The 16727-nt window shown below is 41.8% G+C and overlaps 2 protein-coding genes across 2 annotated transcripts in view; both read right to left on the reverse strand.

Annotated features, from left to right (window-relative positions):
* Positions 1–1248: 1248 nt before the first annotated feature.
* On the reverse strand, positions 1249–5687 carry pxmp4 (peroxisomal membrane protein 4). The gene is made up of 4 exons (XM_019879629.1): positions 5379–5687; positions 5176–5238; positions 3663–3861; positions 1249–1657 (listed from the first exon to the last, which is right to left on the reverse strand). The coding sequence occupies exons 1-4, from the start codon at positions 5489–5491 to the stop codon at positions 1388–1390; spliced, it is 645 nt and encodes a 214-aa protein (XP_019735188.1). The 5' UTR covers positions 5492–5687; the 3' UTR covers positions 1249–1387.
* A 283-nt stretch (positions 5688–5970) lies between these two features.
* Positions 5971–16727, reverse strand: part of LOC109521640 (E3 ubiquitin-protein ligase Itchy-like) — a 28268-nt gene continuing 17511 nt past the window's right edge. Inside the window, exons 11-24 of the mRNA XM_019879616.1 lie at positions 16536–16605; positions 16354–16438; positions 15554–15682; positions 15403–15475; positions 13958–14029; positions 13813–13901; positions 13564–13723; positions 11686–11819; positions 11322–11462; positions 11112–11232; positions 10919–11023; positions 9867–9963; positions 9708–9780; positions 5971–7552 (exon numbers count right to left, since the gene is read on the reverse strand). Of these exons, the coding sequence (XP_019735175.1) occupies positions 7453–7552; positions 9708–9780; positions 9867–9963; positions 10919–11023; positions 11112–11232; positions 11322–11462; positions 11686–11819; positions 13564–13723; positions 13813–13901; positions 13958–14029; positions 15403–15475; positions 15554–15682; positions 16354–16438; positions 16536–16605 (1449 nt within the window). The 3' untranslated portion in view covers positions 5971–7452. The remainder of the gene's footprint in view (positions 7553–9707; positions 9781–9866; positions 9964–10918; positions 11024–11111; positions 11233–11321; positions 11463–11685; positions 11820–13563; positions 13724–13812; positions 13902–13957; positions 14030–15402; positions 15476–15553; positions 15683–16353; positions 16439–16535; positions 16606–16727) is intronic.

The following is a 16727-nucleotide window of genomic DNA, read 5'->3' on the forward strand; positions in this document are numbered from 1 at the left end:
AAATGACGGCGGCCTTAAAAGTACGTTCGAGACAACTGGATCAAAGTTATGCCTGAATACTCTGAGATGGCCACAATAGCACTGTTGCTATTTCCGACATCCTACCAGTGTGAGACGGGGGGTTTCTGCAGCAACGGCGACGAAAACAAAATTACGAAGTAGACTGGACATAAACCACACACTTGAGGTGTCATTGTCTCCTATTAGCCCGAGATGGGACCGTCTGGTTGCAGAAAATCTAGCTCGGTGCTGTGGTGAGTCGTCATTTTCATGCACTTTGAATTTGCGTTGTATCGTATTTTGAAGGCATTAAACATTGCCATAGCGATCGGAGTGTTGCGGCCAGATTAGACGCTCCCTGTGTTTATTATTATATTTCGAAAACGCCAGTTTTCATGCAGCTCATACCATATTATTTTGTTGTATTATTTCCGCCACACCTTAATTGCCGGTCCCTGAAAATATCGTCTGACATAAACCGGTCCGTGGGGCAAAAAAGGTTGGGGGCCCCTGCTGTAGAAGTTAAGACATTTTGACTTCAACTACTGAAATGAATTTCAATTGGTCGTTGTGGTGGTACAAACCCAATTCTGAGGAATTTGGGAGGTTATCCATCCATCTCCGAATCCATTTATCCTCACAAGGGTTAAGACATTTTGACTTCAACTACTGAAATGAATTTCAATTGGTCGTTGTGGTGGTACAAACCCAATTCTGAGGAATTTGGGAGGTTATCCATCCATCTCCGAATCCATTTATCCTCACAAGGGTCGTGGGAAGTTCTGGAGCCTATCCCGGTTGTCTTCGAGCAGTAGGCGGGGGACACCCTGAACCGGTTGCCAGCCAATCGCAGGGCACACACACAGACAAACAACCATCCGCGCACACACTCACACCTAGGGTCAATTTGGAGTGTTCAATGCATGTTTTTGGAATTTGGGAGGAAATCAGAGCACCCGAGAAAACCCACACAGGTACGGGGAGAACAAGCAAAATCCACACAGGAGTGTCGGAACCAGAATCGAACCCTGCACCTCTGCAATGTGAGTTCAACGCGCTAACCAGTCGACCACCGGTACGCCCTCGGTTGAAGATGATTTGCAGATGGTTCTATTCTGTATTTACATATGTTTAAAACATCCCAACTTCATTGGAATTGGGTATGGACTGTGAGAGACAAGTGTTATTTTTTTGGTGGGTATTAAGAACGGTTGCAGCTGCTTCAGAGGAAGCCAGGAGGCAACAAACTACTAGTTCAATCAGTCTTTTAATTGTGTGATGACAGCAAATAAATTATGTACACCTTAAATGAACAAATGCAACACCGTCTTGGCGTGGATCATGTCCTGCCCATTACTCAAGACAAGTGGTCCACCACGTAAAACCTTCATTTATGAGCAGCAGTCCTGGACTTGTTATAGACCAGGAAGTCCGAGATGTCGTGCCACACATTGCTGTCGTGGTAGAGGTAGTTCATGGACGACTGCAGCGAGGGTTGTAGCGTGTGCGGGTGGTACTCGAAGAGCCACAAGACCAGTCCCCACACCAGAGTGGCGAAAAGCGGGAAGGGGTCTCGTTTAGGCTGTGGGACCACTCCTTTCTCCACCGCCAGCCGCGACAAGGCAAACAGGATCCGGGACAGCAAGTACATGTTGATCTGGAACCACGGCAGACCAGTGGAGGTGATGCGAGATGTCAGCAAATCTCGCAAAATTTCTGATTGCAGATCAGATAAAACACAAATTATGCAAATATGGTTCCTTTTTTGCGTTTATGTGACCCCAGTCAAGTGACTTCAAAGGAAGAGTCCCCCCCCCCCCTATTTTAATTGAATATTCCAGTCAAACGGTCAATAGACAAAATATGAGGGGTTTCACTTGACTTTAGTTTTATTGTTGGGTCAAGTGTGACTAGCTGTTCTTTATTTTAGTTGGATTTGAAAGTCAAGCGTGGCTAGTACACTTTGGCTCATTATTCAATGGAAGGGTGAGTAGTTTTACTTCAGCTTTATTTTCAGTGAAAGGATACATAATTGTAGTTACTTCCTTACTTCTTAAGGAAGAAGTGATTTGACTTTATTTTTATGTTACTATACAGTCAAAGGGTGATTCGTTTTTCTTTGTTATAGTTTAGGGCTGCAACTAACAATTATTTTAACAATAGATTCATCTGTCAATTATTTTGTCAATGAATCAAATAAAAAAAATATTTCAAATTGACAGTGTAGGAATTTGGACAAACAAATAGTGAATCATTTTGACTCAACAGAAAGAATGGGTCTGCTTTCATGGAGGACAACAGTAATTGGACAATATTTACTATTGAGAAGCTGAAATCAGAATCCGAATCAGAATCATCTTTATTGGCCAAGTATGTAGAACACACAAGGAATTTGTCTTCGGTATAACACGCTGCATTAGTATCATCATAAACAAGGACATGACAAATTGGTATGGAAGGACATTTTGTAATGTAAGTGAACCATAGTGCGGTGGGACCACCCAGTGACAATGTGCAAAGTATCAAGCAGAGCTAAAGTGATCAGTGGTAGAATACAATACTATGACAAATTCTGTCCATATGGACAAATTTAATTTAAAACCGTATCTCGACGATTAACCGATTATGAAAAATAAGGATCGATTAATTCTATAATCCAGGGGCCCCCCAACCTTTTTTGCCCCACGGACCGGTTTATGTCAGACAATATTTTCAGGGACCGGCAATTAAGGTGTGGCGGAAATAATACAACAAAATAATATGGTATGAGCTGCATGAAAACTGTGGCGTTTTCGAAATATAATAATAAACACAAGGAGCGTCTAATCTGGCCGCAACACTCCGATCGCTATGGCAATGTTTAATGCCTTCAAAATACGATACAACGCAAATTCAAAGTGCATGAAAATGACGACTCACCACAGCACCGAGCTAGATTTTCTGCAACCAGACGGTCCCATCTCGGGCTAATAGGAGACAATGACACCTCAAGTGTGTGGTTTATGTCCAGTCTACTTCGTAATTTTGTTTTCGTCGCCGTTGCTGCAAGTAATCGGTCATGTGAAGGAGAAGCGTGGCTTGACGTGTGTCAAGCGTAACACAGACGGATGTAACGGAGAATCCGGTAGTTTTTCAAAATAAAACATATTTCGTATTCCGAAATAAATAAAACGGAATTAAGGCAAGTTCTTTCTGTGCGGCCCGGTACCAAATGCCCGGCGGACCGGTACCGGTCCGCGGACCGGCGGTTGGGAACCCCTGCTATAATCGATGAATAAATTAACTGTTGCAGTTCTATTTTAGTTGTGTGATACAGTCATGTGTTGGTAGTTTTACTTTATTTTCATTCAAATAAGTACTGTACTTTTACTTTAGATTTTACTTTAAAAGTTGAATGTTGAATAGTTTTACTTGATTTTAGTTTTATTTTATAGTCAAAAGTCACTTCATATTGTGACAGGAATGTTTCGATATGACTTTAAACATCAAATCTGGACAGTTAATAAAGGCATTATGACGGCTACAGTGTGAATATGGAACCGATTAATTCACTTTACATAATCTCCTTTGGGACGCTCTCGCAGAACAGATTCAGCGCAAATTCTTCTGTAATTATATTTTTCCTAAAACAATAAAGAGGAAGAAAAAAGAGCCTGTCATACCTGACTGTTGATGTTGTTGTTGTCACCAAACACCAACCATCCTCCTACGCAGGCGGCCAGGAAGGAGTGAGACTGCAAACTGCGGCCCTGAAGTTTCTCTTGCAGGGCCTGCAATCCCTTGTAGGTGAACACGAAGCATGCCAGGTTGCGCGAGTGTGTGTAGGTGGCCTTCAAAATGGCTCGGAGTTTTTCTTCCAAACTTTTAGAGGAGAGAAAGAATCACTTTAACTCCAAGAAAGAAAAAGAAAAAAAAAAGGCAAATGCCTCAGAAGTGGGACCGGGGACGGGACATGGTCAGACTAAAACCAAAAACACGTTTCTTCCATCCATCCATCCATCCATCCATCCATCCATCCATCCATCCATCCATTTTCAGATCCGTTTATCCTCACAAGGGTCACGGGAGGTGCCGGAGCCTATCCCAGCTGTCTTCGGGCAGTCGGCGGGGGACACCCTGAATCAGTTGCCAGCCAATCGCAGGGCACACATAGAAGAACAACCATCCACGCTCACGCTCACACCGAGGGATAATTTTGAGTGTTCAGTCAGCCTGCCATGCATGTTTTTGGAATGTGGGAGGAAACCGGAGTACCCGGAGAAAACCCACGCAGGCCTGGGGAGAACATGCAAACTCCACACAGGGAGGCCGGAGCTGGAATTGAACCCGGTACCTCTGCACTGTGAATTCGACGCGCTAACCACTGGCCCACCGGGCCGCCCGCTTTGCTTCCACTACATGGAAAATACATGTAATTTTAGTGCCTGTTTTAAACTTCATGGTACCGATAATACCTGTACTCATCTTGAAACAACTCTGCTCCATCATCTCCACTGGGAGACTTGACAATACACAGCTAGAAATGGCTACAATAAACACCGACACTAACTTTAGTTTCCCAAACGGCTGTGCTGCTTTGTATGCTGAAGCTTGAAACTAACCACTTCTCGAAAGAGTTCCCTCTGCCTCTTCTTGGAGAAAATTAATCCCTCACTGACAATTGTTGTTGTTTTTTTTTTGTGTGTGTGTCATTACAAATAGTAATCGCTGCACTATTTTGAAGCAAAACCGAGCAAGCGCAATGCAGTGGAAAGCAGCATCAATCAAGTCAAGAAATTGTCTGTTTTTGTCATCTCCATTCTAATTCCATTCCAAATGTGTTTGTTCACTGAAATGCTTCAATATCTCACACACTGAAGCAAACATCTGAATGAAGTGATTATTCAATACAGTTCACATATAGCATGTGCGAAGTGTGCAGATGTACACCTGATTCGGTTGTTCATGATCGTTTCAGGCCTCTAAAGAACTTGCTGCTGAGCTGATCATTTGAATCAGATGTGTTGAAGTAGAGAGAAAGATCTAAACAGGCACGATATGGTTGTCGAGGAACCGGAGTTCCCTACACTTGGATTAAACCACGGTAACAAATTGTCATTAAATGTACAACTTGCAATCGACTATTGACAACTGCAGGATCAGTCCCGAAGAGAAAGAATATTACTGACATCTTACCTTCCGCTTCGGAATAAAAAAGTCATGACAAATGCATGTGGTGCTCTGATTTTAGCTCCATATCTGCACACAGAAAATGGCGGCATATTAAGGACAAGTATACTCAAAGTTCTTATCAAATAGACATAAAAACACATAAGATTGTCTCATCAGTAACACCTTCAATTTAATTACATTGAATCAAATTGAATTATTTCACTCACACAGCACCATTTCGAAAGCCTTTGAAAATAGCCAGAGGTACTTTGTATTTTTCTTGTTGTAAAAGGTGATTGACAGTATAAAGTAAAGTTTTAAGCATCTCTGACACCGCCATGACTTTTTAAAGTCTAGATGAGGGGGACAGTAATTCACGTTACGCACGTACAATAACCGGGCGTCACTCTGAAATGGTGCCGTCATGAAACATAAACAAAAAACTTTTCACTTATCAAGAAAGTCGTCCAAAGGGGGTAAAAATGCCACGTGACACCAAGTAAAGTAACACGACGCCGAAACGGTCGTAATAATAATAATAATAATGCTTAATATTATATAACTATCACAAGTATTATTAATGAAAAAGCTTTTTTCCCCCTACGCACTCTGTGTGAGCTTTTTAATATTATGAGTCATGTCAGGTGCGACTGCACGAGGACAGCTATGCTTAGGTGGTGTATTTTTATAGTTACATCATTTGGAGAAATATTTAGTTCGTTGTATTTGCATCATACAATACTCCTTGTTACTTCTACGTAATAAAGCTTTTCTTCTTATTTTTTTTAATAGAAAAGAATCTCCTATTATCAAGTGAAGTAGATCATATCATATAAGATCATTTTATTGAGGTGCAACTGTTTGAGTGACAAAACAATTTCCCCCCAATCACAGGTAATCATGCCCCTTTAGAGAGGTTTGTGAAATTATGGTTATGTAGTACAGTATGAGTGAGTACAAACCCAGCAGCCAAAACATAAAAGTACACCTTAACATCCTCGGCCAATTTTATATATACAGTATATATATTGTATGCCCTTTTGATTGACATGCCATAGTTGACTAATGATTGCAATAGTGTACTCTATAAAGATATTCCACCATGCTAATGACATTCCTGCTATAATTAACGTGAAGGTGGGCAAAATCTCTTATCAAAGATGTGCAAGTGTACCTCATGTTGTGGCATCACACACAGTCACTGGGATTTATGCAGGTGAAGTTTTGAGGTACGAAACTTCATAGGTAACTGATAGTTACTAACAGTTTGTGGGGTTTTTTTTGTGTTTATTCTAAATACGGCTGACTCGCAAATTGCATGTAAGGTTGATCCTCGATGGGGAAACAACCCAATAACGATACCCGTTGCTCTATAAAACTAGAGCCACCCGTGTTATACTTTCAAACCACAATCACAAAGACAATCACGACTTGTGTGAATTATATGTATTTTGATATTAAACAAGTGTATTTCAACTGCGTTAGTCACTGAACACATTAAATACTCATGATTCTGTTTCTTGGTTATCTATCTAGGACTATTTTATAGACTTACACCAAAGACTTTGCCATCACTCAGTGGGAATAGGACTTATTTTACAAATCGGATCACACAGGATTGTTCCCACTTCATCAGTAAATTTTTTTAGGCCAAGTATTTGCTATTTATCCACAGATTACAAAACGACGCCTCAAGGTCAACATATTACATAGGAGGTGTCCCTTTTTGAGCAAAGTTTGGTCCTATGAAATAAAAACACACTAAACACACACCTAAAATTATTCAGAGTCAAATTGGCACATAAAAGTTGAAACTTAGCTTGTAAAGTGATCAGGATGATTGTTGGTAGAGATACAAAACTATTGCACTTTAAAAAAATAAACTCTCTCCAGGACAATCACACGGTCTTTGCCGCTCACAGTTCATGTGCAAACCATACTCAAGAAAACAGGGAAATGAAAAGTGACAGTTATTTAAAAAAAAAAAAAAAGACGGAAGGAACATCCTGTGCTACATCTTAAAATCAGTCCCATCAGAACATTTTTGTTGAGATTAAAGACTAAATCAAATCTGAAAATAAAATCTGAGTGCATAGTCTTGACGAAGAACCTCGCCTGTTTTGCACTCGCACAGCATAATGTTGTGACTTCAGAGCCGATGCAGAGAGTAGTTTGAGAATTGTCTTATTTGGTCTCAAACAGCTTCTGAAGCAACTGTGATTGTACACGGGCGATGTGATTTTGGAATCAAAGTAGCTCCCGACTGTAGAGATGTGAGGAAAAAGGTGCAGCGTGCTGTGGTTACTCCTGCCCGAAACCTTCTGTCTCCTCGATGGCAAACATGAGTTTCTCCTTTAGCTGCTCGTAGCTCTTGTACGGTGGCAAGTCCAGGCGATTAAAGCTTGGCGGGACAACAGAGGAACAAAAACAACTCGATTATCGGAAATGGTAATTAGTGTGAATGAGGTCACATGGTAAATAACTGCCCGAAAGGCAGACTAAACCTTGAACTGGTTGCCACTAAGAAGCAGGGCACATAAGCAACCATTCACACCCACATCCACACCGTCCCTGAGTGAGAATTGATCCCACGCTGCCCGCACACAAGTCAGGTGAGTGTACCACTACACCAGAGGTGCCCACACTTTTTGGACTGAAGATCTACTTTTCGATCAACCAACCTCCCGCAATCGACCCGTTACCACACATGCGCGCATACGATCGTAGCTCACACGTACCATTTTAAAATGCTTCTCTCGGCCCTCCAGATTCCCATTCTTTGCCCACCCCGTCGGTGAATTGTACAAAACAAACTCTGAATGAGAATAATGATAACGATAAAAGATATAGCGCAACAACTCTGATCACAAACTGCAACTGCAGACTGCTGAGCGCTAACAATTTCCGGTGACGCAGTCACACGTCACCGTAAGGTTAAAGAGGACCTGCTTTATTTTATTTTCTTTTTTAAATACTTTTTGTGAAAGTGAGACTGATAAAATGATTAGGGTGCAGTGTGCATTAACACAAAAAATACATGACTAACATACACAGTGACACAAATGTTTGGCTTTTTTTCCCCTCTACACTCCTTGAATCGACTTGGGACTAGTCCGCGATCTACTGGTCGATCGCGATCGACGTAATGGGCAACCCTGCACAACACCATCAGCAACGAAACTTCATTTGATTTTTAATTAATAAGGACAATATTTCCTTCCAATTTTTTGGTTATTGTCCACCAATATTCATACCAACAAAACTATCTAAAGCAGGGGTACACAATATGTCGATCGACTGGTAGCTCACGGACTCATCCCGAGTCGATTGTGAGGGGTGTGTAGAGGGGAATCAAACAATCGATAAAATAAAAATAAAAACCCAACCCCAAAAATTTGTGTGTCTATGTGCGCATTATTCATATGATATATTTTTGTGTTCATGCACACTGCACCCTGAGCATCATATCAGTCTCTCTTTCACAAAAAGTATTTCCAAAATAAAATATTTTAAAAAGCAGGTCACCTTTAACCTACGGTGGCCCGTGACCTGCATCACCGGAAGTTGTTAGCTGTCAGCAGTCTGCAATTGCAGCTTTTATTGTTGTTATTCTCATTGAGAGTTTGTTTCGTGTACAATTCACTGAGGGTACTGGCAAAGAATGGCAATCTGGAGGGCCGAGAGAAGCAGTTTCAAATGCTACACGTACATACGATAGCTTTTGCACTTAACATGCTGCAGAATTATGTGCCGTGCCTCCGCGTTAGGTCTCCCACTAAGCGATTTCCTTTTCATAAACTCACAAACTCTTGTTTACTTTATTTTTCTGTTTCGTTCATCTTCGGAGCCGTTATGGCTGTTGCTCATCCAGGCACGCGTGCGTAAGTGCGGTAACGAGGCGATCGCGGGAAGTTGGTTGATCGAAAAGTAGATCTTTGGTCAAAAAAAGGTTGGGCACCCCTGATCTAAAGCTATTATAACTTTTTTTTTTAATGTGAGACACCCTGGAAAAAAAAATCACATATGATGTGTGGTTCACTGTGTGGTGTACAAGAGATGATCCACAGAGCATATCGTACACATCACATAACAATCTCTCTTTTGACAATTGACACTCCTCCCCCAAACCGGATGTCTGACGAAATACCATAAACTGACCTGTGAAAGGCAGGATGATACCACTCAGAACACACCTCATATACATTGGGATTATCTTCAGATACATCCAATTATCAGACCTTTGATAACTTTTATCACAAGAGAGGGGGAATGCTCAAATTCATCCAAGGTATTGGTATGTGTGTACTGGGCCATTTAAAACGACGACAACAGTGGGAGCTTCCTCAGCCCAGTCCTATGTGCGTAGTGGTACCAACACTGACCTGTGAGAGGTAGCATAGTGCCACGGGCCAAAACAAAATTCACTTTTACAATACCCCACGCCACAGGATAATCGCTCATGATAATCATTTATTTGATTCTAATCGGAAGGGGGGAACGCCAGGATTTAGACAGATTATCAGTATGTAAGTAAATAAGAAGTAAGATGGACGTACCACGTGTGGCTTCGTGGAAGCCAGTTCTCTTTGCCCACCTTCTCGATGCAGAATTTCTGCGGGCCATTGCTTCCTTCATTTATTCATTGAAAAATAGGTGGAAAATGTAAATTAAGCAAACAAATAACAATAAAAAACAAAGAGAACGTGACGAAGTACCCATGAGGTCAGCGAAGCCGCCGACGGGTAGGCGACATGTTCCGGTTACAAATTGCAGCAGTCGCATCCTCTTCTCATTGTCCATCTCCTTTGCAAACTGTAAACAAACACATTGGTGTTTATTTCCAAGGGTGTATTATCTTAATTTCATTTGTGTGAGTCTGGGCTGCACAGCTTTCAGTCATTTGTGGGTTCATTTAATTTTATTTATATCTAATCAGATTCCTTGCCACTTGCCATATGAATGTAATCGCCCAAGGCCGAGTGCTGGCCTCAAACACACGCGCATGCGCACAGCACTCTTATTTCGAACCATTCAGATTTTCTGAAAGCTCAGAGTGATGTGGGCATTTTTCTCAAAATGTATTCTTATGTCTTTTTAAGAGTCCAGACATTTCATCCCAAGTACTGATTCAATTTTATTTTCAAATGTTAGGATAAAGGACTGTCTGAAAATGGCTGGCATTTGTGTTCAGCTAAATATGTGCACCAAAGATTGATTTACAAGCGAGGCCGATGTCGAATATGATTAAAAATTCATTTTTGAGGCCTGCTTTAAAAGAAAAAAAATGGACATTGTGAGGCTAGGTCAACCACCACTGTTACTGGCTGCCTTTGATGAAGCCTGAACAAGATTTTTGGGGGCATTGTCAGAACAGCATTGCATGCAAGAGCGGTATTGGTGGGTTACACGGACAAACAAGGAGCAAAGAAAGGAGCGCAAATGCTTGTTTGGCTATGTGTGCCCGGCAAGTCGCTGGCAACCAGAGTGGTTCCAATGAAAACGATTTTCAGAATCATTTCGGCGGCGGTTTTAAAGCACCGGCTGAGTGGGGCCGTTTCGTCACTGTCTTTGGGATGCCCGACAACAATGCAACAATGAACTCCGCCGCACATTCCGATTTCTTGGTTTTACAGAATTGCCCACCGGTCTTCACTAAAGTCATTAAAATACACTCGATAGAATAAACTGTGCTTTTATGAAGAAAAAGAAGCTACTATTTGAGGACATATGCTTCAGTACATGTATATCAGCAGAGCACAGTACTGACCTGCCAGAACCAATAAATTTGCTTGCTGGTCCGAGCGTAATGCCTGTAGATGGTGTTCCTCTGCCAGTCCACAAGGTCAATCTCCTGCATTCCGCAAAGCATCACCTAAAGACAGCAAGCGAGCGGACAAAGTGAGCAAAACCTATGTGGAGTTAAGACTTCACAACTCATACGCAACAATATTCCAAAATACCTCTAGTTCCTTAGCGTCAAAGTATTGAAGGTACTGCTGCGGCAGAACTTCGTTGAAGCCCTCAAAGAAGGCTTGGGTCTGCTCCTCCACACCTCTGGACAGCCTCCACTCGGCCACCAACCTGCCGTCAGCACGCAAAGTCAGAATGTGCTGCCACCTTGACCTTAGCGTCAGATTTCAAGGTGTATGTCTGGAGTGTAATAATGGCACCTGATGTACTCCTCCTTGTTTTCCTCAGTCACTTGAACATTCCCGCCATCGGGTTTGAGCTCGTGCGTGGTGACCTCACCCAAGATCTCTTTGTCGACGGAGAAGAACATCTCCAGACCGCACTCTTCTATGTTGTTATCCCTTGGAAACCCACAGTTCATAAGATTAGGTTGTTTATAGTGTTCTAACAACACAATCCAATAAGTGATACAAGAATAGATCACATAAATGTATACAGTGTAATTACGATTATGGATGCAAACTAAACAATGAAAGACTGTCTAATATTCCATGCATTTCAATTAGCTGTCAACCCACCCATCGATAAGCATTCAAAATTAGAGACCCCCGCACCCTAACCTACTTGATCCATATGAGAGAGTTGTAAAATTCGGGGTCCACGGACTCCAGGTCTTTGAGGGCCAGAGGCTTGTTCAGGATGCGCTTGTAGAAGGGCAGCGAGAAACCCGTGTCGATGAACTTGCCATGGAACAAAGCCTAAGATGACAACAGATAGGGGAAAAGCAAGTTTGTTTATTACATGGGCGAGTGAATACATTTAAATGACCAATTTAATGGCTTTACTATGAATAAAAAGAAATATGAAAAATTGACATTACGCGCCCTATTTTCATGCAGCCTAATGTGTGCATAGGTGATGGGGTTATTTTCTTCTTTTGATGATTTCATCGACGAGCCCCGGTTAGAAAGAGGCATTTGCGCCATTGTAGGAGTGAACACAGCTGACATGGAAGCACGAAAATCTCCAATTGCAGATGATCTAAAGTTAGCCGCTGTGAAGTGGGAACTTGTAGACCGCCGACCACAGGTGATTGTTTGTCCCAGGTGTGTCCCCCACACCACACACGCAAAAAAACATTGCTGTACCAGGGGAGTGCTTTAAAAAATGTTTTAAAGTTGATAATTTAATTATTAATTTTTTTTCAACGATTCGGAAGGTGTGATGCACACTGTTGTCATATTTCTGAATGATGTATGATGACATCCACCACACACGTCCACGGAACTCAGAATCTATCTGGCTACACCTCCAATCCACCGAAATCGTAGTATATTATCTGCATCACAACTTACACCTGCTTTCACTTAGTCTAACACTTAGTCTACTTCCCTTAGTCTAACACTTAGTCTACTTCCCTGTCACCAAATTGTCAGGTATGCCTGGGGTGTGTGAAAGGAAAAAAAAACCCTCAAGTCTGCCAGAAAGACGCAGTGCGGTCTGCCAAATTCCCAAACACGCTAAACCAGACGTGGCCTGGCACAAAGATGAAGCTCTGCCGAGAAAACCATGTGCTGTCGACAAAAATAGAGCCCTACATGTATAAAAATTAGGCAGGAACAGACATTTGCAACAGTTTCAACGAGCAGATTAATATTGCCAAAAGAGGTCCATAGGGGCATGAAATAATCTATTTTTGAGCATTCAGATTTAGATTTTTGTGAACCACACAAACCTCACTTTAGTGTGTTAAGAGTCAGTACAATTGCGCTGTACTAATGTAAAGGCAAAATAAACACAATTAGGGTAGCACTGTGAAAAGTGGTTGGCACATCTGGCTCACAGTTCTGAAGTTTGGTGTATGAATCTCAGGTCCGGCGGACTTGGGGTTCTCTCTGATTCCAAAACATGTATATTAGGGTCATTGAAGACTGGAAATTGACCACAGCTGTGAATGTGACAGTGAATGGTTGTTTGTTGATACAGTAGTAAGCCATTTCAAAAATGGATGAATGGATAGTATGCTCACTAAAAAGGCTGTCAAAAATAATGTGCAAGACCTTTTAACATTCTTTCTTAATAACAAATACATGCAGTGAATATTAAATGCAGTGAGGCTCCTTTCCCTTCTAACTTTGGCAGACGGTGTTTTCAGCTTGGTGACTGACCATCCAAAGCTGCTTGTTGAATTTTTTTTTTTTGTCAGCAAGTCACAGTTTTTTTACTTGAGCACAATTTTCTTACTAAAATTTCATTTGGAACCGTTTTAGCCCTGAGCTTTAGGCTGTTTCTGTCCTGGCTTGCTCTTCTGCCGTCCCATGGGGTTCATGCTTATTTAACATTTTAGAACCAATTCAGACATTTTTTTTCCGTTTTCAGTTTTCTCTGCCATCTAATGTCAATAAAAACACAAAAAATTCCCAAATGTATGTTTTTGTTTTTCTTTTCATCAATTACTGCCTGTCCCTACTTCAGAGTGATGGAACACTGAGCTGCAGTTACCATGGCGATGAAGCGCCCGATGAACTTGAAGTACTTCAGGTGGTCAGGGTTGATATAGGAGGCGGGGTTGATCTGCAGACAGTAGTTGTCCTTGCCGGCATATTCGAACAAGCAGTACATGGGGTTGAGCACTTCGTGAGAGAGCAAGAAGAACCATTCCCTGGATGTGGAGACACAATGGACGAATAAATCCTACAGAGTGCAATCGTGCTCACCCTGCTCACTGATACAAGACCAAGTGGAAATTACCTGGCTACGCCGCCATAGTCCAAACCTTCCTCCCCGGGGAAAATGATCCACAATCTCCTTCTCAGATCTTGAGGATGGAAGCTCATGATCTTTGAAAGAAACAGCCCAATTAGAAGAAGAAGTTGTCAAGGATTATCTTCATTACCTGTTGGAATGAGTCCTCAAACAAGGTTTTCCTGGAGACAGAAATCTTAATGTGCTGTGGCATTGACAGTTGCTGAGGGAATAAAAACATAAAAATAGTAATTAGGTTCTACTTGGAGGCAAGCACTTTGTGGCAATTGAAAGTTTACGTGTTACCTTTGGATCAAATGCGTCAGAACACCATTGTTTGTTATTGCGGTTATGCAAATGACACACAGCTGTGTTGATGTCCCCAAATGACAGCTCAATTAATGTGTTGTGTCACTATCGAGAGCAGGGGTGGGCCATTCCCGTCCTTGTGGGCCAGTATCCTGAAAGTTTTATACGTCTCCCTGCTCCAACACACCTGTTTCAAATGATCAGCAAGTTCTGCAGAATCTGGATAATGATCCTGATCAATTGAATCAGGTCTGTTGGAGCATGGAGACATATAAAACATCCAAGATCTCGAGCCAACAACTGGATGAACCAAAATTTCCTTGAGCTAAACTAAAACAAAATGTAACTGTTTTCGGCAATACAGAAAAGACGATTGCTGTTAGAAAACACCTGGAGTCACTCTCTTTTAAAATCAAAGACCAAGTTCGAAATCTCGGGGTGCTGACAGACGTGGACTTGGCTTTCAGCACCACCAAAAAAGCCTTTCATCAGCTCAAAAACATATCCTGACTGAAGGGTTGCATACTCCTAACAGACTAGGAGAAACCTATCCATGCTTTTATCTCCAGTGGACTTGATTAATGTCACGGTCTTCAGACTGCACTCCCTCAAAAGCGTATCAAACAGCTGCAGGTTTGGTTCTGACCAGAACTAAGAGATCGAACAATTACTCCGGTCCTTTTGACCACACTGGCTGCAAGTTAGCTACAGAATAGATTTTAAGATTCTGCTGCTGGTCTAGAAATCACTGAATGGTCTGGGAGCTGAATACATTTTAAAAAATGCTGATTGAATATAAACCCAGTTGGGCTCAAAGGTCTGCAGACTCGGGTTCATTACTGGTACCCAGAGTTCAAATCAAACATGGTGAAGCTACATTTAGCTGTTTTGCTGCACGCGAACGGAAAAAGCCACCAACAAAAATAAAGTCAGCCCCAAGTGTAAATGCTTTTAAATCCAGTTTAAACACTTTGTTTTTTTTCCCTATTTTCAAACATTTTTTTTTTTTTTTTTTTTGCTGTTCATAATTTACAAAACTTACTTTTATTTATATCCTTTACTTTTAAACGTGTCTTTTGTTAATGTGTTTGAATATTCTTTTCGTGATTTTGGAAAGGCATTTTTGTTTTCTCTGCTTTACTTCTGAAATTCGTTAGCAGTGATGTTTGTAAATGTTTTTAGGGGCGGTGTCTTTGCTTGAGTGAAAAGTATTGAGTTGCCTTGTATATGTAGTATGCTAGATAAAGCTGTCTTGCCTTGACTTGCCTAATGAGTTGCCTTTCTTACCTGACACCAGAACCTGAAGTATTGCACTTTGGCCTTAAAGTCCCTGACGTAGGTAATCTGCGGTCCGTTTTCACTGTTGGGGAATAACAGTAGAACTATTTTAGCCTGTGAAAGACATCAAAGGTCTACAACTGCTTAACAGACAACTCACAGCGAAGATTTGCCTGTGCGAGGGTCAATGTAGGTGGTGGTTCGCCTGTTGTGATCCACAAAGTAAGGGATGCCATCCACAGTGAACCTCATCTCCCAGCCCTCGGGCAGAGGCTTGTCATTCAGCAGCCTAAAAAGTACGAACACACCAATGTTAAAATTGCCCCGAATGGTTTACATTCTATCATTGACTTTACATCATGTGTAAGTAGTTTCGGTATACCAACAAAACCCAAGAAGGAATAGCGCATGACATTTAAAAATGTTCAAACATTGCTGAGACTAAACATGGAGAATTCAGTAACTGTTCAGGCATGCCAATGAGGAGAAAAGTGGAACATAACCTGGAAATGCCAATGCTATATACGTTTTAAAAAAAAATGCAACGTACTGTGCTCTATTTTTTTATTGAACTGATAATAATATGGCACTATTGTCCAGGAACAAGCAGATTGCCCTGGCCACTGTAGCACGAAATGAGGAGACGGTGAAGAAATAAAAGAAGAGTGTGGATATTTGAGAGGCTGTTGACTGCATTTGTTGACTGTACTCATGCATTTTACTTTTTGCAGCGGAACTTATAAATATACGTAGTTAAGAATTGCTGTAAAACAGTATATCTAAATTTAATTGGTACTTCTTTTTGCAGGGGGTGGGGGGCTGCAACCTTTGCAATTAATGCCATTGACCGGCAGTTCAATTTTGCATCCCAACAAAACTGTTCACTGCGCGACAGTTTGGCCACGTCCCTCTGCGGGCAGCAACTATGCTCAGATTAGCAATACCCCCATGCACACTCACCCTTGTGTCCTGGGGTCTTCCCATTGAGTCGTCCGTGTCGGGTGATGGACAAAATACACTCTGCCATTTGTGTCTGTCCTCTTTTCTGTGACAAAAAAAAAAAGAGAGAACCACATTTCAAAATATATTGCAAGTGATGAAGACATGAGAAACTAATGCGACAAGAAATGACTAGTATTTACCCCAGCCATGTGGCAGAGGGCCCATTGGATCAAACTCTTTGTTGGACGTAGCCGCCAATTGGTCTTGGAGCTGAAAGAAAAACAAAACACACACACACACACGCACACGCACGCGCACACACACGCACGCACGCACGCACGCACGCACGCACGCACGCACGCACGCACGCACGCACGCACGCACGCACGCAC

Source organism: Hippocampus comes, unplaced genomic scaffold (genome assembly GCF_001891065.2).
Source record: "Hippocampus comes isolate QL1 unplaced genomic scaffold, H_comes_QL1_v1.1 scaffold205, whole genome shotgun sequence".
Classification (NCBI taxonomy): domain Eukaryota; kingdom Metazoa; phylum Chordata; class Actinopteri; order Syngnathiformes; family Syngnathidae; genus Hippocampus; species Hippocampus comes.

What these genes read in the sequence shown, in the direction of transcription:
- pxmp4 (XM_019879629.1), bottom strand. Translation starts at nt 5,491, where the DNA reads ATGGCGGTGTCAGAGATGCTTAAAACTTTACTTTATACTGTCAATCAC. An exon ending in GGCTTTCGAAATGGTGCTGT is followed by an intron (nt 5,239 to 5,378) that starts GTGAGTGAAATA and finishes TTCTGTGTGCAG; the next exon opens with ATATGGAGCTAAAATCAGAG. An exon ending in ACAACAACATCAACAGTCAG is followed by an intron (nt 1,658 to 3,662) that starts GTATGACAGGCT and finishes CCGTGGTTCCAG; the next exon opens with ATCAACATGTACTTGCTGTC.